The sequence below is a fragment of the Mytilus galloprovincialis genome, chromosome 8 (genome assembly GCF_965363235.1).
Source record: "Mytilus galloprovincialis chromosome 8, xbMytGall1.hap1.1, whole genome shotgun sequence".
Taxonomy (NCBI): Eukaryota; Metazoa; Mollusca; class Bivalvia; order Mytilida; family Mytilidae; genus Mytilus; species Mytilus galloprovincialis.
Window position 1 is genome coordinate 70,984,622 of NC_134845.1, and position 14,934 is coordinate 70,999,555.

General features: G+C 30.8%; 1 protein-coding gene and 2 long non-coding RNA genes across 4 annotated transcripts in view; 2 read left to right on the forward strand and 1 right to left on the reverse strand.

Moving 5' to 3' along the window:
- Positions 1 to 7,087, reverse strand: part of LOC143042492 (dachshund homolog 1-like) — a 50,629-nt gene extending 43,542 nt beyond the window's left edge. For both annotated transcript variants that reach the window (XM_076214801.1, XM_076214800.1), the window contains exon 1: positions 6,475 to 7,087. In XM_076214801.1, coding sequence (XP_076070916.1) covers positions 6,475 to 6,971 — 497 coding nt within the window. In that variant the 5' untranslated portion in view covers positions 6,972 to 7,087. The remainder of the gene's footprint in view (positions 1 to 6,474) is intronic.
- LOC143042493 (uncharacterized) lies at positions 1,142 to 6,092 on the forward strand. The gene is made up of 3 exons (XR_012968019.1): positions 1,142 to 1,201; positions 2,457 to 2,668; positions 5,868 to 6,092. It is a non-coding gene; the product is annotated as an uncharacterized LOC143042493 (long non-coding RNA).
- A 1,109-nt stretch (positions 7,088 to 8,196) lies between the features above and the next one.
- Positions 8,197 to 14,568, forward strand: LOC143043505 (uncharacterized). The gene is made up of 2 exons (XR_012968429.1): positions 8,197 to 8,516; positions 14,390 to 14,568. It is a non-coding gene; the product is annotated as an uncharacterized LOC143043505 (long non-coding RNA).
- The last annotated feature ends 366 nt before the right edge of the window (positions 14,569 to 14,934 follow it).

Below are 14,934 nucleotides of genomic sequence, written 5' to 3' on the forward strand. Positions count from 1 at the left end.
AAAAGGCCCTACCCTATAATTTAGCACTATGACTATTTCATGGGAAAATTTTGTCTCTTTAGGCAAAATTGCAGTGTTGTTTTTGGATGAAAATAAATTATCACTTTTTTTTAAGAACATCTGTCTCAAAATGCATCTCAGAAGCAAGCCATAAAGAAAATAAGTTGGATTTAAATGCAGGTGCGGATCAATTTCCTATTTAATGTGACCGAATGTCTGAATGGGATGAAATAAAAAATGACCTGATCTTTTGTAAAAGGGTACTCCAAAGTGATATTTATCTGGTAATCTTACAATTTTTGATTGTTAGGGTGAACTTTGGGTTCCCTGGGGACACAGATGCAACAATTACTGCAGATGACAAAAAATGACATGCGGTATTGTCCATCCTTTTAAGAAAATATCAGTTGTCCATTGACGAGGGTCAGTTGTATTGTTATAAATTTATTCTTTTTTAAATTCATCTTTTTCATCCGATAAATTTATTCGTATCTTCAACAAAAGAACGTTTCACACGTATGCATTCCAATTCTTAATGTTATTTTAAATTACAAAAGTGTCATCTTAAAAGCATAGGCTGTTAGTTTTTATGACAATAAATTTTACAGAGATAAATATTAGAAAAAGAGTACCTCATTTAAATGAATTTCTTGAGTGTTTTATTAAACATTTAAATATGTTATAGCTTCAATGGCGTTTTTCTAAACCATGTGAAATTCTGCACTGTAATAAATTGTCGTAAAATAGGAGGATTTTTTTAGAAAATTATTTAAAATGTCTAAATATCTTAAACTTTCCGAACTGATGAACAGTTTGGAAGAAAAGAATACATAATTGTTATGCTCGCGAGTCGGTCATCTTACTGTCTAAGGTAGTAGGATACGGGATAATAAATTTAGTAAGTATTGGTCTCGGGAGAGAGAGAGAAAGAGGAAACATCTTCTATCTGTATTTAATCTCTAAAACGGAATTTTCGGTTATGAACTCTTGTGGTAAATTGACAAAACCGTTTATCAAAAAACCAAGGAGGACGAAAACAAGATAGCAAATAAAGAAAAACAGTTCAGAGTTCATGTCACAAGCGTATCTTGAACGGAAGTGCTCATAATCTCCACAAGAACTATCTTTTCTCTTTTCTGAACCGTCAGCAAATCAAGTCATCTGTATCTATACTAACGAAAAGACAAGTTTCGCAGCGAGTGTAAGTGCTTTAAATTTCAGTCAATAGTCCAACAAATTGATATCTCGAAATACGCTTTGTTATATGCTTAAAGGTGGTAGATTAATAAAAAGTACTAGCGAAGGTATTTGTTACTTTTCACTCTTCTGTTTGTTCATTAGAATTTAAGGATCAAAATTCTATTTTTTCCTAGCACTTTCCTTCTTTTTGAAGATGCCATTCTTACTATGTAATTACAGCTTGTTTAGATACATAAACATTTTCTTAATAATCTTTTTAAATTATTACAAATATAAATTGATTGCAGTCAGTCGAATAAAAGAATTAATAAATACATTAGGTGATAAATTACAAAGCATTTAGTTGCACATGAAATAAACGTGTCAATTTCTGGCGACAATTTCAAATTAAATTGATAAAACTATTTTATGTAGACCTATTAGAACTGGTAATTGATCAAATATCTAAACGGAAAAGCATACAACAACGGGCGGGTCAACCAGCTGACTTTGCTACTGAAATCAGTGTGCACACCGACAATTCAGCGTTCCAAATACATAAAAAGAATAAACAGCTTGCTTTGCGTTATATACATGTATATTGGTTTTTCATATTGTTGGGAGACTGTATGGCTACTATAGCTGCTTAATTATGACCAGGTCATTTGGTCTCTTGTGCAAATGCAGTTGTGTCAACAAATGAAAGTTTTTAACGACCTTGACTGCCGGGCTATACAGCCCTTGCACGGTCAGTAGTTGTGTCATTGGCAAATATAAAAAAAATGGTTAATTCAGCAGACGAAATCAACCATGAAGTTATACCTGCACGAGACTTGCATTAGCAAGATGTTTAACACCAAAAATCAAAAGTAGAACTAAACGAGATGCATTTATGCACAAATGATAAATTTTTATTTTAGTTGGGTTGCTGTTTCATTGATATATATCCAACATTTCCTTTTATTTTAAATTTAACCACACAAGTAAAGTTTTACTCGCGTGTACTTTATCAAGGAGAAATACGAATTCTATTTTTGGATAAGAATGTTTCAAGTTGTAATTGATAGGCTTCACAACTAGAATATGTCCGTTTATCAATTGTTCACATTCAGCTATCGTAACAGTGTTCTTTTCCTTCACAAAATTGTAACAAATGATAAATTTTTATTTGGTGAAGTGTCTTGAGTGGACCTTAATTTTCAGTTGAAAAAGATAAATAAAATGTCACCTATCTATAGTGGTTGACAACTGACTAACTATTTGTCTTGGTACTTCAGGTGACATGAACCAGATGTGTAGCGTCATTTTTTACTCATCTTTTCTATAAGGGCCAACTTACAGGCAGAATGAGGAGTCCCCCCTCGATAAGGAAAATAAAACGAGTTAATAGTATAGCTGCAATTTTAACCAGGACGAGATGTATCGGGACAACAAGAATATGCCCCCGACTGCAATCAAATTGCAAGTGGTGTTACGCCGTGTACATGAAGTAAGTCGGATCGTATGTACCTAAATATTTTACTCTAAGATAACAAATACTATTTTAATACGTATACATATAGACATACAGAAATAATACTCTGACATAGTAAAGTTAGACAAACTTACACAATATGCCAAGGCTGCTGGGTAGCATAGCGGCAAAAACACACGTTTTGAATTAGGGTCATACATGTACACAGAAAAGAATACTTCGGGAGAATTAGAACACACTCGCATCGACGAAGACTCGAACGGGCGTACATGTATGACTTATGCTGCAAGGGTTGGCGTACAAGCATGGATAGAATTTCAACAATATTCGGATGATGCTTAAGAAAAGAAGTGTTACATATATTAAATTTTCAAAGATCATTGGATGCAAAATTAAAATCTTTCCTTTATCCCGATCATATATAATATGACAAACTTATAGAGCCCCACAATCATAACTATCAATGGTCACATATTGAACCGAATTTCAAATCAAACTTTGTGATATGTCAATTTGAATTAATATGTCTTATCTTCCGTCAATATTACAGAAGGAAAATGGATTTGAATAAATCCTAAATATTGGATAAATTTGAATGATTACTTTTCAATTTTGACAAGTAAGTTAGCTTGTATCTTGTCTAGGATAGTTCCCATCCTTGGGGGGTCTCAAATCAAAGATCATTCCAAACTTCTCGCTTATCAAAGTAATGATAATACATCAATACATTTCCAATGCTTTGGTACAAATTTAGATATTATTTGACAAAAGAAACAGATAATTTTAATCATTTTCAATTGGACATCCTATTATCGCAATCCGAATGTCGCAATCTGGGCTATCTTGATCCCGGATAACCAGACATATATTAGCAATAACATTTCTACACAAAGCGTATATTTATAAATTCATTGATATCTGAATTAATTCACAGATAAAAGGATTTGAAACGAACCTTTTGTTAAAGATTTCCATTTTTAATACGTCACATGTTTCAGCGTTAGCGTACGTAACGTGGCATACTGTATTTTTTTTTTTTTTTTTTTCAAAAAAAGCATTTGTTAATTAGAGAAGTAACTACGGCAACAAAATGATAATCATTTAATTGTAAGTCATTAAACAAAGTAAATGTAAGAAAATGATTGTAGGTTTCATGAGGTCGGGACCAAATCTCTAATTTACGATGATGAAAATTTCCATTTGGCACGAAATATGAGAGAATGCGATTTGTTTTCGATAAGAATTATTAAAGAAATATGGTGTATTGACGGCTTATTATCGATAATGATAAAGTTTCATTAGTTAGATGATTCTTAATCTGTTTTATTGCTTCGCAGTTCAGATTTTCTGTTCCCCTCTTGATAAAATCAAGGTGTACGAAATAAATTGTTGATGATAAGACAAAAAGGGAGAAATAATGTCCAAATTAATGATCATTGTACTGTTAGTTAGAAACATTAACAAACAAATTTCTAAATGCTTTGCTTTTATTTTTATTTCATTGGTAAAAAAGATCGGTAATTACGAAGTTATCGAAAGGCCTGTTTTATCTTCACGAAACATATCGAGTACACCTGGAACGTTCGGGAAAACTGGTGGATTTGTTTTTCCTATTATATTCTTTAATCGTTTAATGATCTATTTATTCATTTTATTTGAGCAATACATGCTTACAAAGAACTAGCTTATTTAATACATAATACTAATTGTTAGGGTTTATTTGAAATCATTATTAGAATATCTTACATTATGTAGATAAACTCATAAAGAGTCTATTTCTATTAAAGAAAACAAATAAATAAAATGCAAACATACAAATGTACAAATAATAAAATGTAAGTTGCAACAGTCGTAAGCAACATGTACTAACAATGCGGAAATGTAATAGTGATAAAACCGATCTCTGAAATGTATGTCTCTTTACAGATTATTTTATTTGTTCATAGGAAAATAATCACAGAATCTCATGATGTTGGTCAATTAGATTGGAAATTGAAAAACAAACTTTTTAACTTTTTTAATTCACGTGCACGAGTTTTTTTTTATCTGACATGTATATGTATTGGGAATTTTACTAAATATTTATGTCCTCCATAGAAAAGGCGATTAAAGCGATGGTACAAAAGATTCACATGACAAATTTAAATCTATATTAAATCTAAATTTATTGGAAAACAGTTAAATCCTTGCATTCATCTCTTCATATTGAGCGCATATGAAGCGAATAAAATTATAAGCACCGTAAATTGTCCATATTAAATTTAATTCGAATCGGTTTGATATTTAATAAAAGTTATTTACATTTGCAAAATGAAACCCTAACGATGTGTGCAAAGAATACAATACATGGAATTCTATCACAACATCATATTTAAATCAACTGCAATATATATTGTTAAATAATGTTTCAAGATATTAATACGTGTTTATAAATATAATGCATTCGAGACAGGGGTGAACTTAATATATGTAAACGATGCATATTTAGCAATTCTGTTGCATAACGACTGAAGAGCTCTGTGCATGATTTGTGTTTTGTTTGAAATAAAGTCAGAAACAAGTGCTTGTTTTCCATATAAATTTGTATATTTACGAAGTGATTAGATATGTAAATTTAATAATTGATAAGAATTCATTGAAAGATAAGAAATCTATAAATTTTCTGTATTAGGCTGATAAATTTTATCTCAAATTAGAATTAAATATTTTTCGTATCAATTTATTGCCAATTACAAGAAAATGTATTAATTACGAGTAATTTGACATGTGACACTAGCTGGGTGGTATCAGACGATATTACACTATGTCATCTGCAAATTAACAGAGGGAATAAAACTGACACCTCCCTGTAAACTAGACCCCCTTCAAATACCAGATATTACCCCATGCAGATCATAAATATTATCAAATATGAAAATGATAATAAAATGTCGTAGTGTTATTGTCATACTGCTTTGATTCTGATAAAAGAACAATGTTTTATTCATTTGATACGAGCATCCATATGTGTGCTTAAAACTTCAATAAAGGCGCTCCGTGGGACATCAATACTCCGGACCACAGTTTAATCATCACCGTTCTCTGTCTCCCTACTTGGTCCATTTATTATTCGCGGTAACTTCTCCGTCATTTTTTTTAAGTCTTAAAATACTTTAAATATGTTTTCAGATGAAAAAAAAAATTCTTGTTGATTATATTTTTTTTTGTATTTCAGGGAAAACGCAGCCAGGTAACGCTCTGAATAATGAAACCATTTTTCAACTTGATGAAAATCATCAACTCGTGAAGAGTATAGAATTTTCTTTTGAACTTGACCATAATAATAATAAATACTAAACATGGTATACGTGGTTTAATATAAATAAAAATCAATGATTTTATAATTTTATTTGAAATGAGCCACGCGTTTGTTAAAATTGACATTGTTTCTTCCCCATTACCTGTCACATAATAATTGTTGACACAGTTTTGTGGGGGTTTTGTGTGTTTACAATTCGGAACATAAATAAACATTTGACTTCAATAAAGTCACTATATCAAATGCATTTCACTTATTCTTTTGCGATTTGGAAACAAATTCAAAATTTATTATTAAACACCTTGAGATAAAAGATTATTGATTTTAATTATTTATAGACAAGATTGATTATCAATTTATCATCGATTACAGTCACGGTGAAACGGAAAATTGCATATTTTTTCAAATGAACCAGACTTTGCATCTTCAGTGCAAAAAAAAACTATAATTGATTTAAAAAATACAAGAGTAAAGAAAAGTTTGAAATAATGTAAAAGTCTTAAATAAAGAATAATTGACGTACCTTGAATTTGTGCAGTCTTCGTACAGAACATCAAATTCTTTGCAAGAGATGAGTTTACATCTGTTGACCCCGGGCTGGATAGCTCCCAGCCCCCGGAGAATCCGGACCTGTTCAACATTACACACTACTGGAGTTATGTCTAGTCTCTTTAGTTTGGTATATACAGTGTGAAGTCCTCCAACAAGATGCTTCAGAAACAGTTCAAAAGCTTGAGGGAGACAAATAAGTTCCCGACCCTCCACAACAAAGGCGGCTATCTTGGCTCCACGGTAGTCGATAAGTTTGCACACATTATTGTCCGGATTATTTGCTACTGGCGGTGGGGAACTGTAAGATGTCGTCTTGTGAATCTTGTTCATCAAGCTGCTGTTGAGGTTGAGTGCTGGTAACATCGTCCCGTGGGCTAGACTGATTGTCCCTGGGGTAGTTCCTGGGCTGGAGTGAGCTTGTGGTGGTGATCTAAGATGCTCCACTTTGTGCAACAAAGTTGGATCCATTGAAGTAAATACCTTTTGTCGCAACTGCAAACACAAATAAAGTTAAAAGTTAAATGTTTTAACACAAAGATAAATACATTTGTAGATATGTTTTGTGGGTTGTCGTTTTATCTTTTTTCATAATGTTACAGGCTGGATTCTAATTACTTTGAATATTATCACCAATCAGATGCGAGGAGAGATTGACTGACAGGCAATAAAAATGTTCACGCCTACTAACTCAGATCGATTACTTATGCAAATACTGCATTTATTTGTAAAAATTACATTTGTTGAACAAATTTCTAAATTTCAGAATTATTGAAATAAAAGTCAACAATTTATTGCATTGTAAATTGTATACATAAATACAATGCATATCAAAGAAAAACTGTAGCGGTGATTATCATCTGAAAACTTAGAAACGAATTTATTTATACATTGGATTTTAACAAACCGATAAACAACCGACTAAATATTTAATTCTACATTTAGAGACAGAAAAACTTCCTAATTTGATAGATAACAATTCTTTAATATTTCTAGCAATCTTCTGATCCTTAATTTGTTATCTTAAGGACGAGAAAAATTTGTATTTATTTGATTGCCAAACTTTGATATACGTATCTTAATAAAGTTCCAATCCGAATAGTAAACAAAGGTTTTAATTATTCACAACAATGCTATTTAATTTGGGTACAGATTGAAATTGTCTTTATCTGTTTGTCGTGAGAAAGTCGAATTACACATTTGTGGTTAAATTTATATAAAGAAAACAAATAGCACAAGAAGTTGCAATAACTAGCAATGGTTGGTGCAAATAAAAAATAAACAATTTATAAGAGCCTATGACATATGTATCAAATAATCACTATTTTTATCATTCTCTGTCAAATTTGCGTTCTTTCTTTAATTAGAGATATACGACATAAACATCGCGGAAACTTATACGATTTATTTATTTGACTTTTTCCTGGGACTTTGATTTTTCAGTAATTTCGATTTGTCCCTTATCAGGATTCGAACGGATATATCGTTGCACGTTGATATAGTAAGAAATGTGAAGGAAATATTGTTGTATCCGCTACTTGACAATGTCGTAATTAACATTTTAATGACAATTGTCTTATAAGTGTTTATAAATATTTTTCTTATGTATGAAACAGGATAAACGGCGGAATTAATAACCGCAAAACGCGCATTTTTGTAACAGATAACAACAATTGTCTAGTTTTGGGGTGCATTTGGGATGAGAACTCACCGACTGTTGAATTTCATTATCCACCAACTTTAGCGGTTTCTCTAATGAAAATTTCAAAGGTACTAAAATTCAGTGTGGCGAATTCATAGCCCATTCTTCAAACTTTCGTGGATCAAATTTTTGAGAAACCCTGAAATATAGAGAAATTACTACTATTTATTTATAATGATGAACTCAAGAAACATCCACACGTATAGTTGCATGGAATCCGTAATCAACATTGTTCATCAAAGACCGATGCAACAGACCTTTCATTAATGAGTGCATAGAACATTATTTGGCTGGCCCTTATTAACATCAATGTTGTAAGTTACAATAAGTTTAAGGATATTAACATCTAGGTCATACTTTTACTACTATTATGTTGTTTGTTTACGTGTTTGTGTCCAGTTACACCGCGTTTTATAATACAATTGAAAATAAATTATCGGACTTTTGGATTAGTCTATATTGTATTCATTTCGCCACTCGTACCGGCTATAGGATTGTGTTTTTTTTTTAATTTCTGTTATTGTTATGAGTTCAATTCAGGTTTTTCCTATTAGTTATGTATCTTGAATTGTTTTCATTTAAGGGAGTGCCACAAGAGGCCAACAGTTCAATCGTACTGTGAGAATGAGAGAATAACACTTACTGTGAGAACGAGAGGTTTACAGTACAATCTCAATGTGAGAACGAGAGGTTTACAGTACAATATCAATGTGAGAACATGAGGCCAACAATTAAATCTTAATGTCGGAGAACGAGATGTTAACAATACAATCTTACTGCGATAACGAAATGTTAACAATACAATCTTTCTGTCAGAACGAGATCTTACCAATACAATCTTACTGTGAGAACGAAATGTTAACAATTCAATCTTTCTGTGAGAACGAGATCTTACAAATACAATCTTACTGTAAGAACAAGATGTTAACAACACAATCTTTCTGTGAAAACGGGATGTTAACAACACAATCTTACTGTGACAACGAGATGTAAATGATACAATCTTCAGTGAGAACGGGATGTTAACAGTAAATTCTTATATTAGGAACGAGGTGTTAACGATACAATGTCAGTGAGAACGCGATGTTAACAATACAATTTCATATTAGGAACGAGGTGTTAACAATACAATTGTACTGTGAGAACGGGATGTTAACAGTAAAATCTTACATCAGGAACGAGGTGTTAACAATACAAACTTACAATGAGAACGAGATGTTAACAATAAAATCTTACATCAGGAACGAGGTGTTAACAATACAATCTTACAGTGAGAACGAGGTGTTAACAAAACAATTACAGTTAGAACGAGGTGTTAACGATACAATCTCACAGTGAGAACGAGATGTTAACAATACAATCTCACCTTTGGAAAGAGGTGTTGACAATACAATCGTACTATGAGAACGGGATGTTAACGATATAAATATCCAGTGAGAACGAGGTGTTAACGATACAATCTCACATTGAGAACGAGGTGTTAACGATACAATCTCACAGTGAGAACGAGGTGTTAACGATACAATGTGTTAACAATAAAATCTTACATCAGGAACGAGGTGTTAACAATACAATCTTACAGTGAGAACGAGGTGTTAACAATACAATTTTACAGTGAGAATCAGGTGTTAACGATGCAAACTTACAGTGAGAAAGAGATGTTAACAATAAAATCTTACATCAGGAACGAGGTGTTAACAATACAATCTTACTGTGAGAACGAGGTGTTAACCGTACAATTTTACAGTGAGAACGAGATGTTAACAATACAATCAGATTGTGAGAATGAAAATTTGTACCAATCGTACTATCATTTTCCATGTTTAGTGGACCTAAGTTTCAAGTTGATTGGACTTCAACTTCATCAAAAACTACCTTGACCAAAAACTTTAACCTGGAGCGGGACAGACGGACTAACGAACGGACGGACGAATGAAAGGACGCACATACCAGAAAACAGAATGCCTTTTACTATCGTAGGTGGGGCATAAAAATGGACACCTAACTGACAACCTTTACGAAGAGGGAATTATTGGCTTTGCCACTAGGAACCCACTTGGAAGCTCTGTTGTTCTACTGGTATCATGTATTCTGGAATCGGTTAAAACCATTGGTTTGCTTTCCTACAACAATATAGGCCCATTCTTTAAAATACTGAAATTCTTTAAGTACTTGTATAACAGAGCAGTTCTAGATATTTCAAACTCTATTTCAAATTTTTTTTTTAAATAAAATCAAAAGTTAACAAAAAAGACGAACAAATATTTTAAGTATAATTCTAGCATTATTGCCTTTGGAACTGAGTTTTCAAACTCATATCTTACCAGTAAGATTATTAAAAATCTATATAGATTGAAGCTTTTTCACCTCAACATAAAATTTAAAGATAACTTTTTACATTTGTTCACAAAAAAGGACAAAATTCTATGTTTTACGATTGTTGTAAAAATTGTAGACAATCGGAAACCGAACACAAAAAAACTTGGATCAGTTGTAGATTTATTATACGTTTGTAATTATCTGATAGCCAATTAGATTACGATTGTCACAAGGAAGGTTAATTAAAATTATCAATAGTTATTAATTAGATCAGTTTATTGTACTTCGCAATTAAAATCATCGCGTAGATTATCTTAGTATTACAATATTAAATAATAATGATAAAATAATCTATCGTAAATAAAATATTTCAAGCTGAAAATTCACCAAAAGCCTTGTGTCGGAAGGAATCAAACTGTCGTCTATTAATGGGACTATATTGTAGTAATGTGCTTAAAAAACTGATAGTTTATAATGATTTTACATGTATGGTGTACGTTAGCAATATAATTTTTATTCGAAGTCGTTTCTCCACCATTTCTCCATTTTGTAGCGAAAGAATTTCAAAACAGTCGATTTTTTTTTACTAAAACAAACTATTTTCTTCATTTTAAATAAAGTTAATAAATAAAATAATATATGATTTAGTCACAACTCGTAAATAAGAAAGTCCTTGTGTAATTGGAGCGACTAATTACCGGCTTTCCACTATAGTTCACACTGCTAAATAAAGGCCATAAAATTCTACAATAAGTAATATTTGTAACTGGAGAAGGTTTCTAGAATTTAATAATCTGAGGGTCATACAAGTGTATCTCTCTTCAATAGTATATTAACTGTGACTTTTTACAAAACTGCACTAGGTAGGTTAATGTAGCATAAATAAACTGCATATCTGGTGCATTTAATAATCTTTATCGATATATATTTCATATAAACAACACTTGATAATGAATGAAATATGATACATCTGCATAAACTGGTGATTTCTGGTGTCAAGAAAACCGTGAATTAAGTTATACATTGAATTGATATAAAATGATAAGGAGATGTGGTACGATTGTTAATTAGACAATCATCCACCCTAAAAAATGTTATCATACGACTTTTAAAAAAAAACAAATCAGCAAAACCTATACTGTGTAGTAAGCTTTATAAGACACCGGTAGAAAATTCAAAAAATAAACTCAAGATAACGATATTAAGTGGCATAACCGTTCTCTAGGTATGTAACATTAATTGTAAAACATATGTTATTTCCAATTTAGACTTTTTTCATGAATCGGACATGTAAATGAAAAGAAAAGAAGAAAATTAAAACAATCTGAATTTGCCGGCACAGCCAATTAATTCATTTTAAAAAAGATATATAGTATACATGTATACATATTTTGTAGTTCTAACTGTGACAAATTATTAGTTGATTTTCATATGTCTTATCTTGATATATAAAACCCACTGAAAAGTATCAACTATACGGTTCTATTCTAAAAATGTCTAATTTATTATTGGATAAACATAAGAAATCTTTATTCTCGACGGAAAACAGGGTTCAAATATTAGTTATACTTGCTTTCTTTTACAGTTTATTATTTTTCAAAGAAGAAACTCGTCACGGTTATACAAAATTGTAATTATTTAAATTAAATTTAATGAATAAATAAATAATTGACTAAAATCAAAATTAAATGGACCATATTATTTATCTATTACAGAATATGTTTATTTTCTATTTAGAAAAGCGTCAAATACTTCACACTTCAATTCCCTATTTATAAAGTTAATTCCCTTTAAATCTATCGTAAATATTAGTGTTAACAGTGTTAATTGGGTCTCCATCAAAAGATGTAAACTATACAAATTGATAATCAATACAAATATTGATAAAATTTGTTCAAGATTTATAAAAACTTGTTAAGATCTAGCACAATCTTTAATTTGTAAAGAATCGCATTATCATAGTTTATTTGTTCTATAAAGTGCGAATAAGACATTTTCAACCAATAAATCACAATACATTTTCTCAACAAGAGAAATGAAAAATATCCAAAGGGTTGATTTTTATATTTTGTTTTTACGTCTGTGGTTTTGATTATTGTTAACCCGGATTTTATAAGTAACTTCTTTAAAAATAAAAAATATAGACAGAAAAAAAAGAAAGCATACTATGACATCTTAAATTAAAATACTTTTACTATATTATACTGAGAGATTGCGTTTGTTTACACAGAGCCACTCTATATAAAAGATGCTTGAAGGAGCAACCAATATGCAAATTCAGCAAAACATTATATAAATTACAAAAAGCTAAGCTGCCTCACACATTCCTAGCATCTTTGGAATAATACAACTATGTATATACAATTGCTTTATCCGGTATAGATCTTAACGTTTTAAATACTATGTTTCCCCATGGCAGCCATTCGTACATTTAAGTTTTGACCAATATATGTTTTTAGTCAAAAGATGTTTTCTAGAATATAGTCCCTCCAATATGTAACTTATAAGTTCGGATATATTAAATGTTTTAATTTATCTTTACAGCTTTATGTGCACAAAATGCAAACACAGTATAGAGTAAAAGAAAACTAATGGAACTCATGTGTTTAGAAAAATACATCTCGTTATTCCAATCATTCACACTTTGTTGAAGAAAACACCGAGATTCGTATAAATCATACAGTGACAAGTTTATAGAATTAATTTTATAAAATTATTATAATATGTATACAAATATCCATTATAATGATTTAGACTGGGTCATCACACCCAGAACTGGATCAAAATTCATATTTTTCTACAATTTACCTATTTATAAATATAATCCTTGATATTACCACAATAAATGGCGGTTTTTGTGATATTAATTTTACAAAAGTTGTTATTAAATAGAATTATTGGAAAGTGGTAAAAAAGTAACCCGCATCGCTCGTCCATCAATCTTGGTCTGAACACAGGTATCCTTTTATGAATAGTAAGATACATATCTATAGGTGAGGACAAAACGATAAAGTTTTCTACTAGTATTTAATTAAATTTTATTCAATTATATCTTTTCACCAATCACAAGGTAAATTTATATGTGCGTACAAATAGCTTTACGGATAATAAATAGATGATCCGACACTGTAGAACTAGCACCTGTTATTATAATGTGCAAATAGTTCCTCTTTTATATAAAACTATATATTTTTTATTATTTATTAGAGGTAATGTTTTTTAAATTCTGACATTCAACAAAATGGAACATACCTGTTCAAAAGAAATGCTATAACGGTATCGTATTTGCAAAACTCTAAAATAAGTCTCTGATTCAATTGCTTTATTTATATAAAAGATTATTTTTTTTCAAATCTAGCATATCTATATCTGTTTGGTATAAATATTACTCGATTCTCTACAAGTCAATGATTATGAACCAAGTATGGAAGTGTATTTTCTTTCGACTTCTATCTCTTTAAATACAATACCAACTGTGGAACGTTTCCATGGTTTCCAAATGATAATATAGCCACATGTACCTTTAGGACAGGAACATATCCCTTGTAAACTTAATTCGTATAAAATCATCGAAGCGAGATAACTCATCCCTCTTTTTTTGCAAAAAATAGTTAGTTTCAGAATGAATTTAGTTTAAATTGTTACTTTGAAATTGACTTTTGACAAAAATCACTTTCATAAGAAAGTTTACTATAGAGAAAAGCCAATGTATTTTGACTGACGGTATTTGTCTTTTATACGAAAGTTCAATGCTGAATTGAAAAAAAAAAACAAATATTTTAAAATTAATGTATGTTTTTAAAATAGGATATTGTAAAACATAAAATGAAGAGGAAACAATTAAAAAGTGTTTTTTTTTTTTTTTTAGATGTACACGATTTGAAATAATATAAATCTAAGGCCGAAAGGAGGACTTTAAGAGAAGACAATATTTTGGTCTATGCGTTCCTGGAATTGCATCTGATTTGAGAGACGCCATTATCCAAGTCTACGATTCTTATAAGACGACAATGTTCCTATGAATGTAGAGAATAAACTTAAACCTGATCTTTGTGTTCCTTGAATTGATTTAAGTGCATTTATATTGTACTTTACAGTTTCTTATAGTTAAATTGATTTCAGAGAGAACATTATCCCAAGCAATCATGTTCCTCGGATTGTGGTGCTTTAAGATTGTTCTTCATTCAGGTTAAAACCTGGTTTCGTAGTGTGCCTCATCCGGTTCAGAGTTTATGTCCTTTGATTGAAGGTCGTTTTCTATAGAACTTTTTGTCCTGTATGTATGCATATGCGGTCTTGGTGTTAATATGGTATCAGAGAGTTTTTGTTCGGAGCGATGTGTTCATTGGATTGTAAGTACTTTTAGACTGTTATTTATTTTAATCAGGTCTATGTACAACTTCAAAGCAAGGA